This window comes from Diorhabda sublineata, chromosome 5, assembly GCF_026230105.1.
Source record: "Diorhabda sublineata isolate icDioSubl1.1 chromosome 5, icDioSubl1.1, whole genome shotgun sequence".
Lineage (NCBI taxonomy): Eukaryota > Metazoa > Arthropoda > Insecta > Coleoptera > Chrysomelidae > Diorhabda > Diorhabda sublineata.
This window is the reverse complement of record NC_079478.1, coordinates 1,619,385-1,637,376: the sequence shown is the minus strand read 5'-3', so window position 1 is coordinate 1,637,376 and position 17,992 is coordinate 1,619,385. Positions and strand designations below refer to the sequence as shown.

Sequence of the window (17,992 nt, the reverse complement as noted above, 5' to 3'; positions counted from 1 at the left end):
GACAAGCATTAATAAAATTGTGGTTATAATGACTCCCCATGCATTTATTCGTAGGAATCGCCCGCTTTTCTCCTTCAAAGTCTATTTTTAACGAAACAATCTACATAGCCATGTTACAGCTCCATCCACCTAAACTTTAGATGTTGTTTGAATAGGCAGCGTCTTTACTGCTCCAATGGACCTAGGAAAATTGCTTCTGTCACGATTGCTTCCAAATAATCTCTTCCTTCGTATTGGGTGTTTTTCAATTTTCCCCCGAATTCTAATACAACTCATGTAAATTACACTTTCATTTCTAAAATTAAGTTTTTGACTTTCCATTAATGCAAACATTTTATTAGAACATATAATATATAAATAGTATTCATAATGTCATAAATACGTAAATTCGAAAAAACGGAGTAGCGAATGAAACTTAAAAAATGGCAGATATCTTTGAAACGTGAAATCGAATTTTGTTTATTTTCCATACATTTCGAAAGCTGTTCGGAAAAATATTTCAACGATAATTTAGTCTAATCCCAACGGAGCGCAAGTGCATTTTCTCAATACAATGAGAAAATTCAGAACGAACATTTTTCCATGACATACTGGATGTTTTGTGGAGTACACCGAGCAGCGATCTATCATTGTTACCCACGACCACCTAAGTGAGATTTGTGCCCACTTTTTCTCTGGGGATTTTCGGAAGAGGATTCGGAGGTCCTTATGTATTTCTACGTTCATTTGGAATAAATAATTGATGAGCACTGGATATCAGGGGTGACTCGATTTGTTTTAATCAGATAGTTATTGCGTGGCGTTTGGTCAGAAAATAGAACAAATTTTCGTTTTATTTCTTCTTAAATATTTGATTGAGTTAAAGGAGATTGCCAGTAATTAACTCAGTTAAATTAGTATTTGCGAAATGATTAATGAAGTAAATTCGCTCATATTCTATTACTAAAAATATATATTTAAACATAGTGCAATCTGGGAGTTCTTAGTCTAAAATAAAAAGACTAAAAAATAATATTATTTTCAATATATTTTTCCATATTTGGTCTGGAGCATTGTCGCAAAGAAGCGGCTTTTTACGACACCTTTGCTTTGTCGGCATGGGTTCTCTTTTGGATGTCGGATCATAGTAAAGACCATAAATCCATCACCCCTTACAATTGATCGGATTATACATTTTTAGCCCTCGCGGCAATGCTCTAAAAATCGCTCACAACATTTTACTCGACGATGCTTTTCTATTGCGCTGATAATACGTGGCACCCGCCTCCTGGAAGATTTTTAAAACATTTTTTTTGAAAATTCCGGTCTGTGCTACAAATTTTTTGGTTTTAAAAACACTTTTCTGGAGTAATCATCCTCACAGGTCTTTCTGCATGTGGGGCTTCACAAGCTACAGTAAACAACCTCCATTCCGTTTGTATTTTGTGTCGAAATTGATCCTTCTTCAGTCAAAACAGCGCGAAACTCAATTTGAGACATTTTTCATAACAACCTTTGTACTAAAATAACAAGGATCGAAGCAGCAAGTTGAAACTTGGTGTAGCCGACACATTCCCTGCGGAATTGGGCCTCTTAGATTCTTTTATTGAGGTTATTCATTCCGCTTAACTTCTTATGGACTTCTTTCTTTCTCTTTTCATTTTTTCTTGGTCTTTCCATTTCATCTTTGGTCGGTCATCCTCTTAGCCTACTTTCCATTTTTTTACAATTATTTCTTCCAATTTTTCTCAGATTTTTTAAGACACTGAGCTCCAGATCTTATACTTTATCTTTTGAATACAACTTTACGAAAGTTTAAATAGTAAAAGTAGCTCTGTTGAAATTTGACAAAATGTTCATATTCTAGTTTGTAATACAGTTCATTATACCAACATTTTTTTCTAGTAAATCACTGGCTGTCTCATAAGTAAGTCGAAAGTTTATCGTTGTATTACACGTATTGTTACTTGCAATGAATAATGGATTCATTTAAACAACCCACACACGAAAAATGGGTGATTAGACAAAGGATAATTACCAGAACCCATCGCAAAGAGAAGTGGATTCGAGCGTAAGTCTTGTTGTGTATTTGGTAGAATTATGAAGGTTTCGAAATCATTCCACATATGGTCGAAGTGTATAGTGGAGAGCTGATGCAAATTTATGAGGTTTTATCAGAGAAATATTTAGATTTATTCAACCGAACATGCTAAACGACATATTGTGGAAGTTACACGAAATATCATCCAACATTTAATCCCGATTTTGCATCATCAAATTACTATGAAAATTCCGTGCAATAATTTTTTGCTTCCTAACCGAATATTGATGAAGCTTTCTTTTTATATGATTATTGAATCAATATTGGGAACCGATATAATTTAGGACACTTTCTATATTTGAATATCATTGTTTTAACAAACACTTTGTGTAAAAATACGGGTCGTCATGGAAAAAAACATATACATTTAATGGAAAGTATATTTTTCTATATCCTATTAATTTTATGATAATTCTGAAGGAGAAACGGAATATTTTCTGTTAATTTTGAGAAATTGGAGAATTTCGGCGGAGAAAATAACTTTTCTCAAAAGATTCTTCGAAGGCTTGGGTATCGTATGAATTTGTAATGAAAAAATCGAGCCCATCAAGCCAACCTTTCACCAATTTCCTTTTCCAATATATACCCTCGGAATTTCAAGCACTTGGAGTGGTATAATAAGAATCTAAATTGAGTTAAGTTGAAAATTAGTTTAGTATTTCAGACCGTTTCTTCCCGTTTTCTGTTGAATTCCCTTCCGTTAAAACTTCTAAATATTAATCGGCCTTTAAATTGTTTGGTATTTAGAAACAAAGTAATCAAGGGACCAATTTTATTATCATAAACTTCATACAATTAAGTGTTGATAAGTTCATTGTAATGAAAATTCATTCATTTGACTGTACAAGCTGTTTTCACAATTTCTGTTTGTTTTTAATAATGAATCGAGTAGTTTTGTTCTCAAATTGCACTTCTTTCGCTGCACAGTGCAGTACGCAATGGTGGGTAGAAGAAAAATCGGTCAATTGTTCAAATTTGATTGATCGCTGAGTGATTTTTTCCGTAAATTCAGCTTTGGCTTTCATTACAGAACTTCTATTTTGTTTGAGCACATAAGCTGACTTTTTAGATTAACATAAAGCAATATTTTTCCACGTTCTCTTTAATTTGACCCAAAAGTAAGCATCGGTTAGAGAAACGAACTATTTGATCGCGACAGTTTCAAGAATTTCCATACTTTTGGACCAATTAAAATGAATATTAAAAAAGAATTAGTATCCAGTTAAATATTTTCATTTAAAGTGCATTTCTCAGGCAATAGTATACGGTTTAAGCAAAATGAGTCGTTATTAACTGTAGATGAAACCTGGATCCTCCACTAGTCTCTTGAAATCGAAAAAATTGTGAAGATAGTGAATTGCAAAGAGGGGAACTTACTCATCAACCGAAGAAGTCGTTTTTTGGGATCGTATTCATCTTTTTTTATTGCAATCCGTTAATTCCTTGTGTATTAATAACTGCAAATCGTGAAGGCCTGATATTTGGCAGCCAAACCATCCGATCCCTCTTCAACCTTAGACCTTGCTCGCAATAAACAGTTGCAGGAATTGATATTACGTGATTCGAATTATATGCCGTTTTCCTCTCTTGTATATCTTCAAAGAGTTCCCGTCGCCTGTAATTTATTAATTTCATCCTTCTCCAATTACCAATCTCCAATCTCCATATTGTAGAGAAACGCCGAGCTCATCTAGTATTTGATAAATCTAAATGTAGATTAAGATTATTTTAATCTTCCTGGTGGTTATATTTTATTTTGAAACGTTTGTTTATACTGCGTTTTGATATTGATGATACTAAATTTTTCAGTGTTCATATTGAAACTCTTTTCTCCAGGTTCTCAAAGACCTCACTGCAAAATCGCCTCCAAATATCAATTAACATATCATCATCTATTTTTTCTTGAGCCGTTTGATTCCAATTTCAATGCATCGAATGTCCTTTTATTCTATGTTGAGTCTTTTTAGGAACTGCATGAGTTTTTGGTGTCGTATTCTATCGAATGCCTTCTCATAATCAATGATGCATAGACAGACATTATTTCTTTGGTCCTGGCAATTCTGGACTAATACTTCGTGGCGACTATTGCTACTTGTGAAACTAATCGTTTTCAAAACCCAACGTATTCATCAATTATCTTCAAAAAGGTTAACGGGAGAGTATTATGACGAATCATTACTTGATGAGGGGACGAGAGAAATTGCAAAAAGTGTTGCGAATTTTTTCTGTCTGTTAACCTCAAAACTTTACTTACAGGAGACAAATTTCCATCAGACTAGGACAGCAACTATTATTAGGAATGATTAAATAGGAATAGATAAAAAAATTTTCATTGAACCCTCGTAATATCACTAGACATTTTATAAATAATTCTTGTAAATGATGAATTACTAAATTGACCGATTGGCCGATATTTTTAATTGTATTTGAACAAACTACGATAATTATTTTTTGCTTTTTCGTCAAAGAAAACTAAAATGCACTCCGTAAATAAATTAAAAACTTCCATGAACTTTTAATTGACTATTAAAAGTTTGTTAGATAAATCGATATTCTTTTAAAAAAATCTGCTAGAGAATAAACTGTACTCAATCAACGCTATTGCATAATATTTGTGAATGATTGAAAAGTTTTAAATTGAATTAAAGAATTTCAAAAATAATTAAGTGATAAGTCAAAACGTTCAACAAAACAATGAGCCAAATTATAAAGCAATTTAAGATATGACTTGGTATCTTCAACAATCAATATCTCTTATCTCAATTCGAGATATAATAAGTACTCCATATTTAACGAAAAAAGTTGCTTCTAATGTTGAACTTTGAGAGTTGTTAAAAACTTGTTTATCTCTTTGAATGTTTTGATAACGTCATCAATCATAAATAAAACGATACCAAGAGTGTAGTAAAATAATTCATCTGTTTTTCTTTATTAATAGTCATGATTTTAGGTTTCTATTTAAAAGACACATACTGTACATAATACAAGTTTTATGACAATTACTGTAGTTGAATAATTTAAAAATAATCCGCTTATTTCACCAAAAATAATAACCAAAGGGGAAACGATGTATGCATAAATTTAAATATAATTGTAACGCCAAGAAATGAACGTCAATTATACAAAGTTAGATGATTTTAATTATACAGTACAGTTTGTCAAAATTCACCCCTACCCTCTTAATACAAACAGAGGGGGTCCAATTTAATCTTATATTTCAATAATGAAATGAAAGCAGCAACTAGATATCTTAATATTTCTCTAGTCTTTAAGCTTTGGTTATGATGATCGATTTCAAAATACAGGTTAGTAGTTAAAGTATTAACAAATTTTAATCCATAATCAAGGAGAAGAAGAATCTGATTCTGCTGATTCAAATGAACAAAGATAAACATGTGATAGATTCATATACAGAGTCCGTTGAAATGTCAACTTCAGGCTTCTCTACAATTCATGTGCTCCAATTAAATGAATAGATAAGTGTGATATTTGTTTAAAGAGCTTCTATTCGACTCAATAAGATGTGTTCATAACACAAAATGGTAGAACACAACACATGGTTTTAACTAGTTATGATCCCACAAGCGACATTTCTCTAGAAATTAACCGCAGTAACTATAAAATGTGAAATTATTCCAATATGAGTTTAATTTGAATATTCTGCTGCATGTGGAAGATAAAGTTATACTTGTATAATAACAAAACAACCAGAAGCTCACAATTTAGTTGATAATTATCTTCGATATAGCAGTTTCAATTTTAATATGATGCTCGTTCAAGTTTATTGCGATATTTATCAAATAACAGGGCGGGGTTCAGCTCGATACAACTTTCTTATCATAAAAGCAATATAAAAATCTTCCATTAGTGTCTTGGAGAACGAATAACATATTATAAGTAACTTAAGCATGAAAAAACAATACAAAAACAGAAGATATAACACTAGATAACCTAGTGTATTGTAAGGAAAATTTTCCATCACAGTGTTATGTAAAAAGAAGTTAGCTTGACAAAAATGCCTTAGTTTTAATCGAGGTGCCCAACTGAGTGGTTTCGGAAAGTTCGATTATTTTTCTTCCTGGTTTAATGGAACTGACTGTACAGATATTTTCAGAATAGTGGCCAGAAATATATAGTATAAATAGAAATGTTCTTAAATAGTTAACTTTACTAAAATAGGTCCTGAACAGATAAAAGTTGTTTTTTCAATTTCAAAATTTACAATCAAACTTCTGTGGTCGTGAATCAAGCTGTTTCTAGCTATTTTCTAAAAATATTTCGGTCAATTTACTGTTACGAGGCACTTGTTTGATGCAATTATGTAAATTCTACAAAGATTTACGAACTCTACAAAATTTACCACTAATAAGGAAAAACATAAGCATTGTAACCTTCACGACAAACTGTCCTTCCTCAACAAGCTATCATGCCTTTCATTTTGAGGATAAAAAATAAGAATGAAAGTACATAAATTCCCATCAAACTGAAAATCAGTAAAATTTTTGAAATACAATTGAAAATATAATTTTTTCCCATCATTTCCGTGTATGGAAAAATTTTATTCAAGGTCAAAGGACAAAATAATGAATTTTTAGCAAAACGGTAAGTTTTATCATAAAAATACGTTATACGAAAATTGTAGATCATAAAATTATCTACAAAAAACGTTGTAATACTTTTTTTCTACGAACCACCTCTTCTGAAATATAACGATTTAAAAGTTATAAAAGTTTCAGATTTATTGTCGTATTTAATGGCTATAATTATTGCACGAGAAATATTAAAGCTACAGAACAACATCTTCGTCAATTGATAATTTATTTTATGAACTTATGACAAAATTTCTTACAAATACTGCAAGTTTCGGTTCATTTCAATATTCTAAGAAAAGTTTACTGCTGAAACTGAAACTTTTAGAACTTTTTGAATCATTATATCTTAGAAACAGTGGATTGTAGGAAAAAAGTATCAACACGTTTTTTGTAGATAATTTTATGATCTATAATTTTTGTCTTAGATATTTTTATAGTAAAACTTACCGTTTTGCTGAGAATTGCGAAAAACTCATTTTTTTTGATCTTTGACCTTGAATAAATTTTTTTCCATACACGGAAATGATGGGAAAACATTCAAATTCTATGTTCAATTGTATTTTAAACAATTTTACTGATTTTCACCTTGATGGTAATTTATGTAACATCGAATGTCTAAATTGAGCGGATAATATATAGAAATGTAAATGATGTTTGAAAATAAAAGGCTTAAGTGGTATTGATTCCAATATAGAACAAACTACGTAACAACCAACATCTATCAAAAAATTTTGAAACTTTCTTAAACATAGAAAAATTGAAAACTCTAAGAATTAATAACTACCAATGATTTTCTTGTAGAAAAACTCACCTTTATGTCTTACGAAAATAAATTAGGTATTTTAAATTACCAAAAGTTATTGTTTTATATTTATACTTACCGATGAAAAATAAAATAAAGAATAAAAATAGCTCTCCGATTTTAATATAGTTCAAACCATATATTCTTCACTAAAAATGACACCGTAAACAAAGCTCAACTCAAATTCAATCTTCAATTATATCGTTGTATGTAAGAAACAGGTGTACGATAAATCGTAGACGTGTTGGAAGACCTCCATCATTTCTACTTTATCTTATCTAAGTATATGTCCAATAATATTAACAATGTTAACTGATATCTTCCAAATTTCTTCTTTTCATATCTTCGATTTTGAAGAATCCTATTATGAAAAACGATTATTCTTCTACGCAGATTATAAAATTAGGATATGCATCCAATCTTTACGATATTTGTTAACAGAATAATTATGAAAATTAACAATACCTTATCTATAATATACTTTTAAGAAACCTTGTATTATGAATATAGGAATAGATGTTGGAAATCTGCATAGCAAACGTTTTTAAAACAGTTCTAAATTTGCCAATATATTTTAAATATATATTTAGACTAAGAAGCTATTATGAGTGTTTAATTAATGTCCACATATAGAGGGTACCTCATAAATAACTTCGGTTTCAAATATTCTCGATACCCCTGAGAAATTAACGCAATACTTAATAAATTATTTACGGAAAATGTTGTTGTAATTTTTCAGCAATATTTTCATTAAAAATATAGACCGAAAAACTTAAGAATGAAAGAAAATTCTTATTATATCTCCTGTGCCATTTAAACTATCGAAGCGAATGTAACGCCCGTGAGAGTAAAGAAAGAGATAGTAAGCACCTGTAGCCCTCGGGCTTCCGAACGGTACGTTTAGTAAGATAAAAAAAAACTGCAAAGACTATACTTCAAAAGGTATTAAACAAATAAATCGACAGTGTATCATTATTTATTTTACGTATGCTGGGATATTTTTTATTTTCCTTTGTTATGTCTACCACACGAAACTTTTTTCGCCTTTAGCAATACTTAACCAGGTAGAGAGATATAGAATATGGCACGTCCTAAACTCATATTTGTAATAACGCTAATTGAAATGTATACACAGCAAACTCGGAAACGGCTTCTAAAATCTTATTTTTATTATGTAATACTTTGTTGTTGTTCTGTTATGATATATAATTTGAAAATTTGGATAGATTTGGAACAGATAATTCGCAAAAATTAATTTAAACTGTCATAATTCAGTCTGGACCTGAGAATATTTAAATTGACTTCAAAAACTAGCAGAATTTTTGATAGTGAGACATTAGAGCTTCATTCATGTATTAAGTTGACTGTAGAACGATTAAGCAAGTAAACAGCTAATATGCGTCAAAATGGCGGCCGTGGGATAAACAATTGTTATGATATTAAGGGGGCTAATAAACACTTAATTACCAAAACCACATTTCCGGTCGGGAATTTCATTACACTAAGCAGTTATTTCGCAATGAAATTGGTAATAATAAGTTCTAAAATTCAGCAAATACCACACAGAAACTTACGTCACAAGGATTTGTTTAACCCACTGCGGCCATTTTTAAATGGGCATCAGCTGGTTTTTATAATTTATTAGATTGCTCATTTGGTTTGGAAATTTCAGTATTTTGAGTGAAGTAACTTTTTAAATAAAAAAATGGACGACAAGAAGGACACACGATGAATGAATAATTGTATAATCGAAAGCTTTGTTCAAAATGGATGCAAAGCAATCTCCCAATCGACCAGAACAACATCGAATTGATAATTCGAGGCGTGATAAATCCAAATTTTTGCATCGATATGTGACAATAAATAAAAAAATTGTTTTTTAACATTTGAACTAGAGTGCAATCAACAGTCAACCAAGTAGACTGCACATGGAAAGATTGAAAAACTGACTGAAAGGATTATGGCATCAGTATTTTGGGATGCGCGTGTATTAAAAAAAATCATAAACGACGACTATCACGTTATTTGAGCGTTTTAGAAAACAAATCTGTTTCGTCAAGACAAAAATTGCTGTATTCCCCAGATCTCAGCCCCAATGACTTTTTACGACTCCCAGATCTCAACAAGATGCTTGCTGGACAAAACTTAAGTGCGGATGAAGTGTTTATCACCAAAATTGAGGTTTTTAAATCATAATAAAAAATTAAAACGTAAACTTTAAATAGCTCAGCAATGGCTTCAAAAGCGTTATCCGACTCAGCTCGATCGAAAAGCACCATTTGTTATTGATTTGCTGAATTTAAACGTGATCCTACTGACACCGATGATTGTGAACGTTCTGGTCGTCCAGTTGAAGTTGTTACTCCAGAAGACATCAGAAAAGTCCTTAAATTGAAATTGCGTGAGATACCTGAGCCGGGAGATATCAGAAGGCAGTGAGTGTCGATGATTCAGAGTAGTCTTGGGTTATGTTTACACGTAATAAATCAGATTTTTGCATCGATATGTGACAATGGATGAAACATGGATCCATCACTTCACTCCGGAATCAAAACGATCATCATCTGAATGGACTGTACCCGGCGAACCACGTCCGAAGCGTCCAAAGGCTCAAAAATCAGCTGATAAGGTTATGGCTTCAGAATTTTGGGATGCACATGGAGTATTGTTCATGGACAATCTCCAAAGTGAAGTGACAATCAATAGCAACTACTATATAGAGTTGTTTGATCGTTTTAATGCAAAAATGTCGAAGAAACAATCACTGTTTTACCAAGACAATGCACCGATTTTACAAGTCGATGGTAACGGTGGTAAAATTAAACGAATTACACTTCGAATGGCTTCCTCATCCACCGTATAGTCCAAATCTGGGCCTCAGTGACTACTGGCTATTCGCTGATCACAAAAAAAAATGGTTACCGGTAAGAAATTTTGCTCAAATGAAGAAGTAATTGCTGAAATTGAAGCATGTTTTCAGGCAAAAGACAAGAAAGAGAAGTTAGAAAAGTTAGTTAGTCACACAACTTATTGACTACTGGTATATTCACAATATTTTAAATTACATTTAAATATAATATAAGATTATATGAAATGAAAAATTAAATAATAACTACTGAGTGTGATCCAATATTTTATTGAAAAAGATAAGAAATTAACATGAAATTTGAAATCCAATATAGAATAAATCAAAAAAAGTAGTTTTGGGAGGTTTCTGTCGGCAAATTGTAGTCCTCAAAATATTTTTTATGAGAATATAATACTACATTTGCTAGTAAGAAGGATATGGACCTACAGGAAGTCTTTCAGCAGACCTAAGCTCTAAAACTGTTTGTGGTACATGTTAACGAAATATAGAAGAAAGCAATGAACAAAACCTCAATGGGTCTTTTCCGAGCAGTGTTTTTTCCATTGCTCAGAATTTTTGTCAACGTAGTCTCTAAACTTTTGCTATAAAAATTTATGCAACGTATTTTTTTATCAAAGGATAAGAATGTTTACGGAACCAATTTTCCGAATTTCTTTTTTATTGAATCAGATATTTTTTCAGCAACCATATATATTGTAGACATAGGATGTCCTCTAATAATATCAGGTAAAACTCCTGCATCGACCACTCTTAAATTTTGGAAAGTATGAACAAGACAATCTTGATTTACAACCGAATCTGTTATAGTTTGTCCCATTCTCGTAGTACATGAAGGATGATATAATGTTGACGTCATATGTCTGAAAGCACAGTTCCAATATTTATCTTCATCATCTTTCAAATGTTCACAATTCGGGTATTCGCTTATGAAAGTTGCATTTACAGATTTAAACGCTCTGGTATTTTGTAAACTTAAAACATATTTTATACCATCACGCATAATTTTTAGATCTTCTTCATCGGAGAAATAATTGAAATCTATTAGAGGAAAATCTATAATACTGTTAGACTTCAATGTAACTTTTCCTCTAGATTTTGGTTTCACTAATATCATTGCTATTTGAAAATCTGTATTTATTATAAATTTTCGAGGCTTCCTCTTGCAAATTGAAAGAAAATCTAATATCAGATGGTACACTTAATGGAGGTGGGATAGTTAATAATTCTATATCAGGCTTTCCGCTAGTGATAGTTTTAGAATTAAAGAAAGCTATTGATTCTAATCCTGCAGCATTCGTAAGAGGAGTTTTTCCCCGTAAATATAATTCTAAATTTTCTTTTACCGTATGCTGTGGAGCAGAAACGTTAGTTCTGAAAAAAACATTTAAAAACATTGGATGATCTTGTAAATTCCTCCCAACGGCGGGCAAGTCTCTTATAACTTCGATTCCTAATTGTGCTAGTTCTGATTTATGTCCTACTCCAGAAAGTATCAATAGTTGAGGTGTATTAATAGCCCCAGCTGATAGTATTATTTCCTTATTAGCTTCAGCTTTGTATATAATACCTTTTTTGATGAACGTAACTGATTCGGCCGCATCTTTTTTTAACCAAATTTTATTCACAGCAGCGTTCAACTCAATTTTCAGATTCTTTCTTTGTTTAACGCCATCTAAAAAAGAATGTTCGCTATTTTGATGTTTACTGTATTTAATGGTAAACTGTATCCGTGACACGCTCAACTGTTCACGTCCATTATAATCGATTTCTTTTAACCCCTTCTCTATATTTGCTCGTAGAAACGCATTGGCGATAACTGATTCGGGGTACGTATAATTCACATAAACCAAACCATTTTCACCATGGTAATATTTATCGTAAGGTTTGAAAGCAACATATTCAGATTTCTTAAAATACGGAAGAATTTTTTCGTAGCTCCACTCGGTGTTTCCCATATATGCCCAATCGTCATAATCTGACGGACTTCCTCTAGAATATATGGCGCCGTTTAGAGTAGTACTTCCCCCAATCACTTTCCCCCTTGGACAAACACATTGGTGATTTACCATACCTGAAACATGCCTATTGATAGACAAAAAAACACAAAAACTTCATTTATGTTCGCAGAGTTCACCAATCTTGACATTGAATTCATTTATATTTGGTGATTTTACATTTGTAGCTCGAACCTTAGGATATTCGACTCAACACAGAAAGAAAGCATTTCTACTTAAAGGTGAGCCAGAATTGATCAGAAACTTGGACAGCTTACAACTCTTCCTAGCTGTCTAATACAATACCACCTAGAGCAGTATTTGCAAGATCTTTTCGACTGGCAGACGTTACTCATGAGCACCTATAGACGTCCCAGAATGTCAATTTATCGGTACTCCTTTCTTTGAAAAAGTGCAATCCTGTGGAATCACTCAAAGTACTGGAATGTAATACGGTTTGTACTTGGTTTTTACATTGAAAAAGGGCTTAATTTCGGGTAATTTAAGGTATAAGTTTATGGATGGGATATTTCCACTATCTCCTGTCATTCCAACAGAAAATTATCGTTAGTCGGAGTCGCCTACATCTCCGTCCAGTTCTGTGAAAGATTCCGGAAAATCTTTTTGTTTGTTTCGATGTCTATATAGCCTTATCGTCGTCATCATATTCGGTGAAAGAAGCTCTGATATGAATGATACTTGACCTTCTCTAAATCTGTTCCCGATGTATAAATCTGCACTTAGATATAGGAGCCATCCAATCGAGGATCTTAGGATCCTTTTTTAGAACAATCTACACTCATACATAAAAGTAGTTCACAATGTTCCGATGTGTTCTATAATGATAGAGGTTATTCCCGAACATACCAGAATGTTCTGAATGTTGATTTCTACAAATATCTGTAGCTTCCAGCTTCAATATTTTCAAAAAAATGCTAAACGTGACATGGATAAACACTGCAAAATATTCTGAAATATTGTGGAATGTTCTTGATTGTTTTGGAGTGTTCTATTGAAGAACAATACTTTTGGCGGCATATTTTCCAACACATATCGAGTTTTTACCTTGACAGCAGGTTGTTTGTGGTGTACTGTAGTAATCCCAATTCATATCTGTTCGCTGCAAAAGGTTATTATAAGCGGGTATATCACTGAAATCATTTGTTTCACCTCCGGCTTCTAATAATAAAACCTCCCAATTGGCTACTTCCGATAATCTATTGGCTAGAACTGCGCCCGCGGCTCCAGCACCCACGATGATGAAGTCATATTTGCCATAATCTAAACAAATATATATCAATTGATATGACGTTGATAATTAAGAAAATTATGTCTCAGAGTTTAATCCACATATGAATTCATGAATTTCAAAATATCTAAAACTGGTATTTTTTTTAATTATGTATATTTAAATTATTTGTTTTTTGTTAATTATAATAATTATTGCTAATTAAAATTATCTATGATTTTTTTGAATAAATTTTGTGTTATAACCATAATATAACCATAATAGCAACTGGTTGCGCAATTTGAGTCCCTCGTCTATTACGGGTTTTAAAGTTGCCGAACACAATTAATTTTATTTAGTACATCGTAGTGAACCATCTAACGTTCGATTTGGTTTCAACTAAGCTTGCCTATTGATATTAAAAGCCCTTATTTTCAAAAAAATGCACTGCAAAATTATCTACATATATTTCTTTCTTTCTAATGTTTCGATACTGCCTCAAAAAAAGCTACACCATATACAAAACTTTATGGTTTCGAAATGGTAAGTTTAAAATTTAAACTGAGGTGAAATAAACGAATGGACTATAAATTCTTATGATTATTTATATTGAAGGTCTTTTTATGGAACAAAAAAAAACTGATAATAATATCATTTTGCATAAACACAAAATTATTTTTTTGGTAATTCATCAGCAAGGAAAGTCTTCTGCGTGTGTCTGGTGGAATTTTGAAGGTTTTCTGTACTTCGAAATCATTCCAAATGGACTCAAAGATCTTGCTGATCGTTGGGGTAAAACTATAGAATACGATGGGCTACATTTTGAATAGTGAAACTTTCTATTTATATAAAAAACCAAGTTGGATTGGTATTATATTAAAATGTTTAATACTTCAAAATCAATACCAAATTGGAATAATTTTGGATATTTTCGACAAAACTGAAAAAGAAACTTGTTGCCAAAATAATCATGTGTGCTGTTGGGGTACTTCAATAATCTGTTTGTAGTTTTTTCCCAGAGCTATCTGTGAGTTAAATATTCGATTATAAAAGAGTTTTTAATAGCAAATAAAATTATGTTAGTATGTAAAGCCAAGGTTGAAATAGTACTAACAAGAATTAAATGGCTCCGCTCTATCTTTTTGTGTGTCGCATGTAGGGAATCAATCTTTGTTGTGCCCAAAAACCAAAATTCTCACTATTATTGAGGGAGACGAAATAAACAGTTTGCAACTCAAAAGAAATTACATTTTCCAGCAATTACATGGTTGCCCAAAAAAAGGCTATGTTCAATTTACCAACAATGCCGCTGTATTGTATGTACAGGGTGTCAAACATAAAGTGAACAATATACTTTTCTCTAAACTTGTAAAAGTTATCAAGAAATTTTAATTACAAAAATTCTTTATATTTAAAGGAACTTTTAGATTATTGACTTTTGGATTATATAGGATGTCCCAATTCTTCAGTATCCGCATCAACTTTGGAATTATAAATAGAACTCCCTATATTTTATTGCGGTTTTTAATTTACGCAACTTATTGGGAAAAAATAGTTTATTATTATGAATTATTAGGAATGTATACTAAATGTAATATTTACGCAAATATTTTACGACTACACTGAAGTAGATGGAAGGGTACCACAGTTGCTGAGGAATATTTAGAGGACAGCATATCGACAAAAAATTATGTTTCAAAGATTTTAGCAAGCGTTTGGTTCTCGAATTTCTTCTCGGAAACTAGACATCCAGACAATTAATCGTAACTCAACTCTGCTGCAGGAATTTTAGCTATCAACGGAACCTGCTAGAATTGCTAATTTTTGTAAATATAACCAAATATCTATATAAATGTAAATATATGTTGTGTTACTTTGTCAATGAAAGATAAGTAAGCGCGTCTAGTAACAAGTATGATATATCCTTACCATGTATTTTTGAATCAGAAGTTCGAAAAAGTTTTTCATTATTTTTAGGTAACTGATAATTTTGTATTTTATCAAACTCTTTGGTTACAAAATTATAAAGTTCATCCAATTCCAGGGTCCATATACTAATTATTCCAGAAAAAAACACAATAAACAGCACGTGATACTTCATGATGAAAACATTTCATACAGTTTAGTTCGTAAAGTTTATATAGACATACTCATTATCATAACAGAGGCGTCATGACTATATTGGATAATAAAATTTAATTAGTGAAACACGCAGATAAAAAAATTCATTGAAATACTAATTAAATGTCATTTTCTCCCTCAAACAGATAACCGATCGTCTAAAATATATTTAAAAAACTATATGAAACAGATTGTCTCCAATAATATTCAATTGCAAAGTTACTTAATTTATACCACTTCATCATATACCTTATATCGAATTGATAACGCTTTTCATTTACTCTTCATTAATTTTTGTGACCATTTCTTATAGAGCTTCCCTTTTGGTACTTCGACTTATAACCAAACAGTGATAGGAACATTCTTGAATGACCAGTGATAAAAATTCAGTGTGAACTATCATGATTAGTAAACAGGACATCTGCCATACTGATGATCTGAGTCTCTGACAGCATACATACATATATATTTAGAAGGCCTAAGCCTAACCAATATAAAAGCTCAGGTAGATTCCATTCTGGGTATTACTGCTTCTTCGTTATCAACCCAATGAGGTGACGACTCTAGAAATGTTGAAGAAAATCCACTAGATTATCATCGACTGAAAGAGCGCCAGCTTGCAGACATAGCAGGCATTTCAAAAAGTGTGGTACGTCGCATTTGAAAATGAGAAAGCTGTTTGTAAGATGGATTCCTCGTATGCTCACAATGGAACAAAAACAGCGTCTTGAAGATGTTTTCATCGAGTGGTTGGCAATGTTTCACAGAAATAAATCCTTTTCGAAACCATGAGTCTATCATTTCATACCCGAATAATTAAAACAATGGACTGATAAAGAAGAACCAGCTTCAAGGAGGTAGAGAGTGTTTAATTTCCATGCATGGTTCTGGCGTCGGTTTTTTGAGATGTGTATGGGATAATTTTCATTGGCTATGCTGAAAATTGCAACGTTTAAGAGAAGAAATCAAGCAAAAATGACCGCATTTGGCTAAGAAGAAGATTTTCCAACAATGACGAGTTGATTGATGTCGGCAGTTAATTATTTTAAGGAGCTTGACGGTTTTTATTGTAAAAAAGGTATTAAACTTATTGAGCATATATAGGGAAAGTTTATGGAGATAAAAAGAGATTACGTTGAATAATAAATATATTTTTTTCCAAAATTTTTGGTTTATTTTTGGGCCAGGTACTTCTGGAAGCCTCCTATAATAACAAAAACTAGAAATCCTTTATACGATATAAATTTCAATCTCAAAATTTTCATATCATCAAAATGGGGGCTCAAATTGCGCAGCTCTATAGAAACATTTAAAAAATCTTAAGCTCCCTCCAACTACATTAACTTAAACTGTCTATCTAAAGCAAAGTTATCTGCATTCTCTTCATCACCAATCGTTTATACATCCTATGGGCTCTTTCTAAGCCCATTAACTTTTTACTTTTCTAATTCAACGATTTCTAACCCCCTAACTAATTTTCCACAACTCACAATCGAATCTTTTCCCTCAATTCATACTCTACAACACCATTTATCTACTGGATTTCTTGTTATACGTGAAACCTTCAAACGTATCCTTAAAAATAGATTTTCCCTTATTATTTCTATTCTTTTTCCAACCGAAGAACCTTCCTATGGAACCAAACCCCAATTTAACTTGATTTTTCAATCACCAAAAGCAACATTACTCAATCATAGATACACACAGCAAAGATATCCACCTATACATCAATCTAAACAGTGCTGAAGAATAAAAAGTTATACAAAGAAGTTAAACCCAACTTTTTATAGCGAGTCGTGGAAATTTTCAATGATGAACTGCTTGATTCAAAAATTATAGGTACTTCTCATTCAGCTATAATTTCTGCCTCTATACCATACCCTTTTTCTACACTAGCGACATTCTGGAAAGTTTTTTTCAACGATAACTTTTTGTTCAAATCCTAAACTAAACAGGTATGCTACACTGACAAAGTGTACGAAGAAAATATCTAGTTTATTGTTGACTGTAAGCTCAACTAGAACGGTGTCACTGGACTAAGAAATATTAAGTTCTCTGAAGGAAAATGAAATTCAATATTCGTTGCGAGATATAGCCAAAAACATGCTTCGATAAGTTGTTTGTTATTCTCTACTGTAGTATAAAGAAAATTTGCATCGCTATAAAAGGCTATATTCAGTAGTTTGTGAAGCTCGGCTCTTTTAAATTTCCTTGTATCTCTTCTTTAGTGTGGAACAGATGAGGTTTATCAATATACCCGTAAGTAGTATATTTTCACGATCTACTTTCCATCTGAAAATACTCGC

General features: G+C 31.9%; 1 protein-coding gene across 1 annotated transcript; it reads right to left on the bottom strand.

Annotated features, from left to right (window-relative positions):
- Window positions 1-11,431: 11,431 nt before the first annotated feature.
- LOC130444359 (glucose dehydrogenase [FAD, quinone]-like) lies at window positions 11,432-15,719 on the bottom strand. Its single transcript, XM_056779447.1, has 3 exons — window positions 15,716-15,719; window positions 13,403-13,618; window positions 11,432-12,414 (listed from the first exon to the last, which is right to left on the bottom strand). The coding sequence occupies exons 1-3, from the start codon at window positions 15,717-15,719 to the stop codon at window positions 11,432-11,434; spliced, it is 1,203 nt and encodes a 400-aa protein (XP_056635425.1).
- Window positions 15,720-17,992: the final 2,273 nt, after the last annotated feature.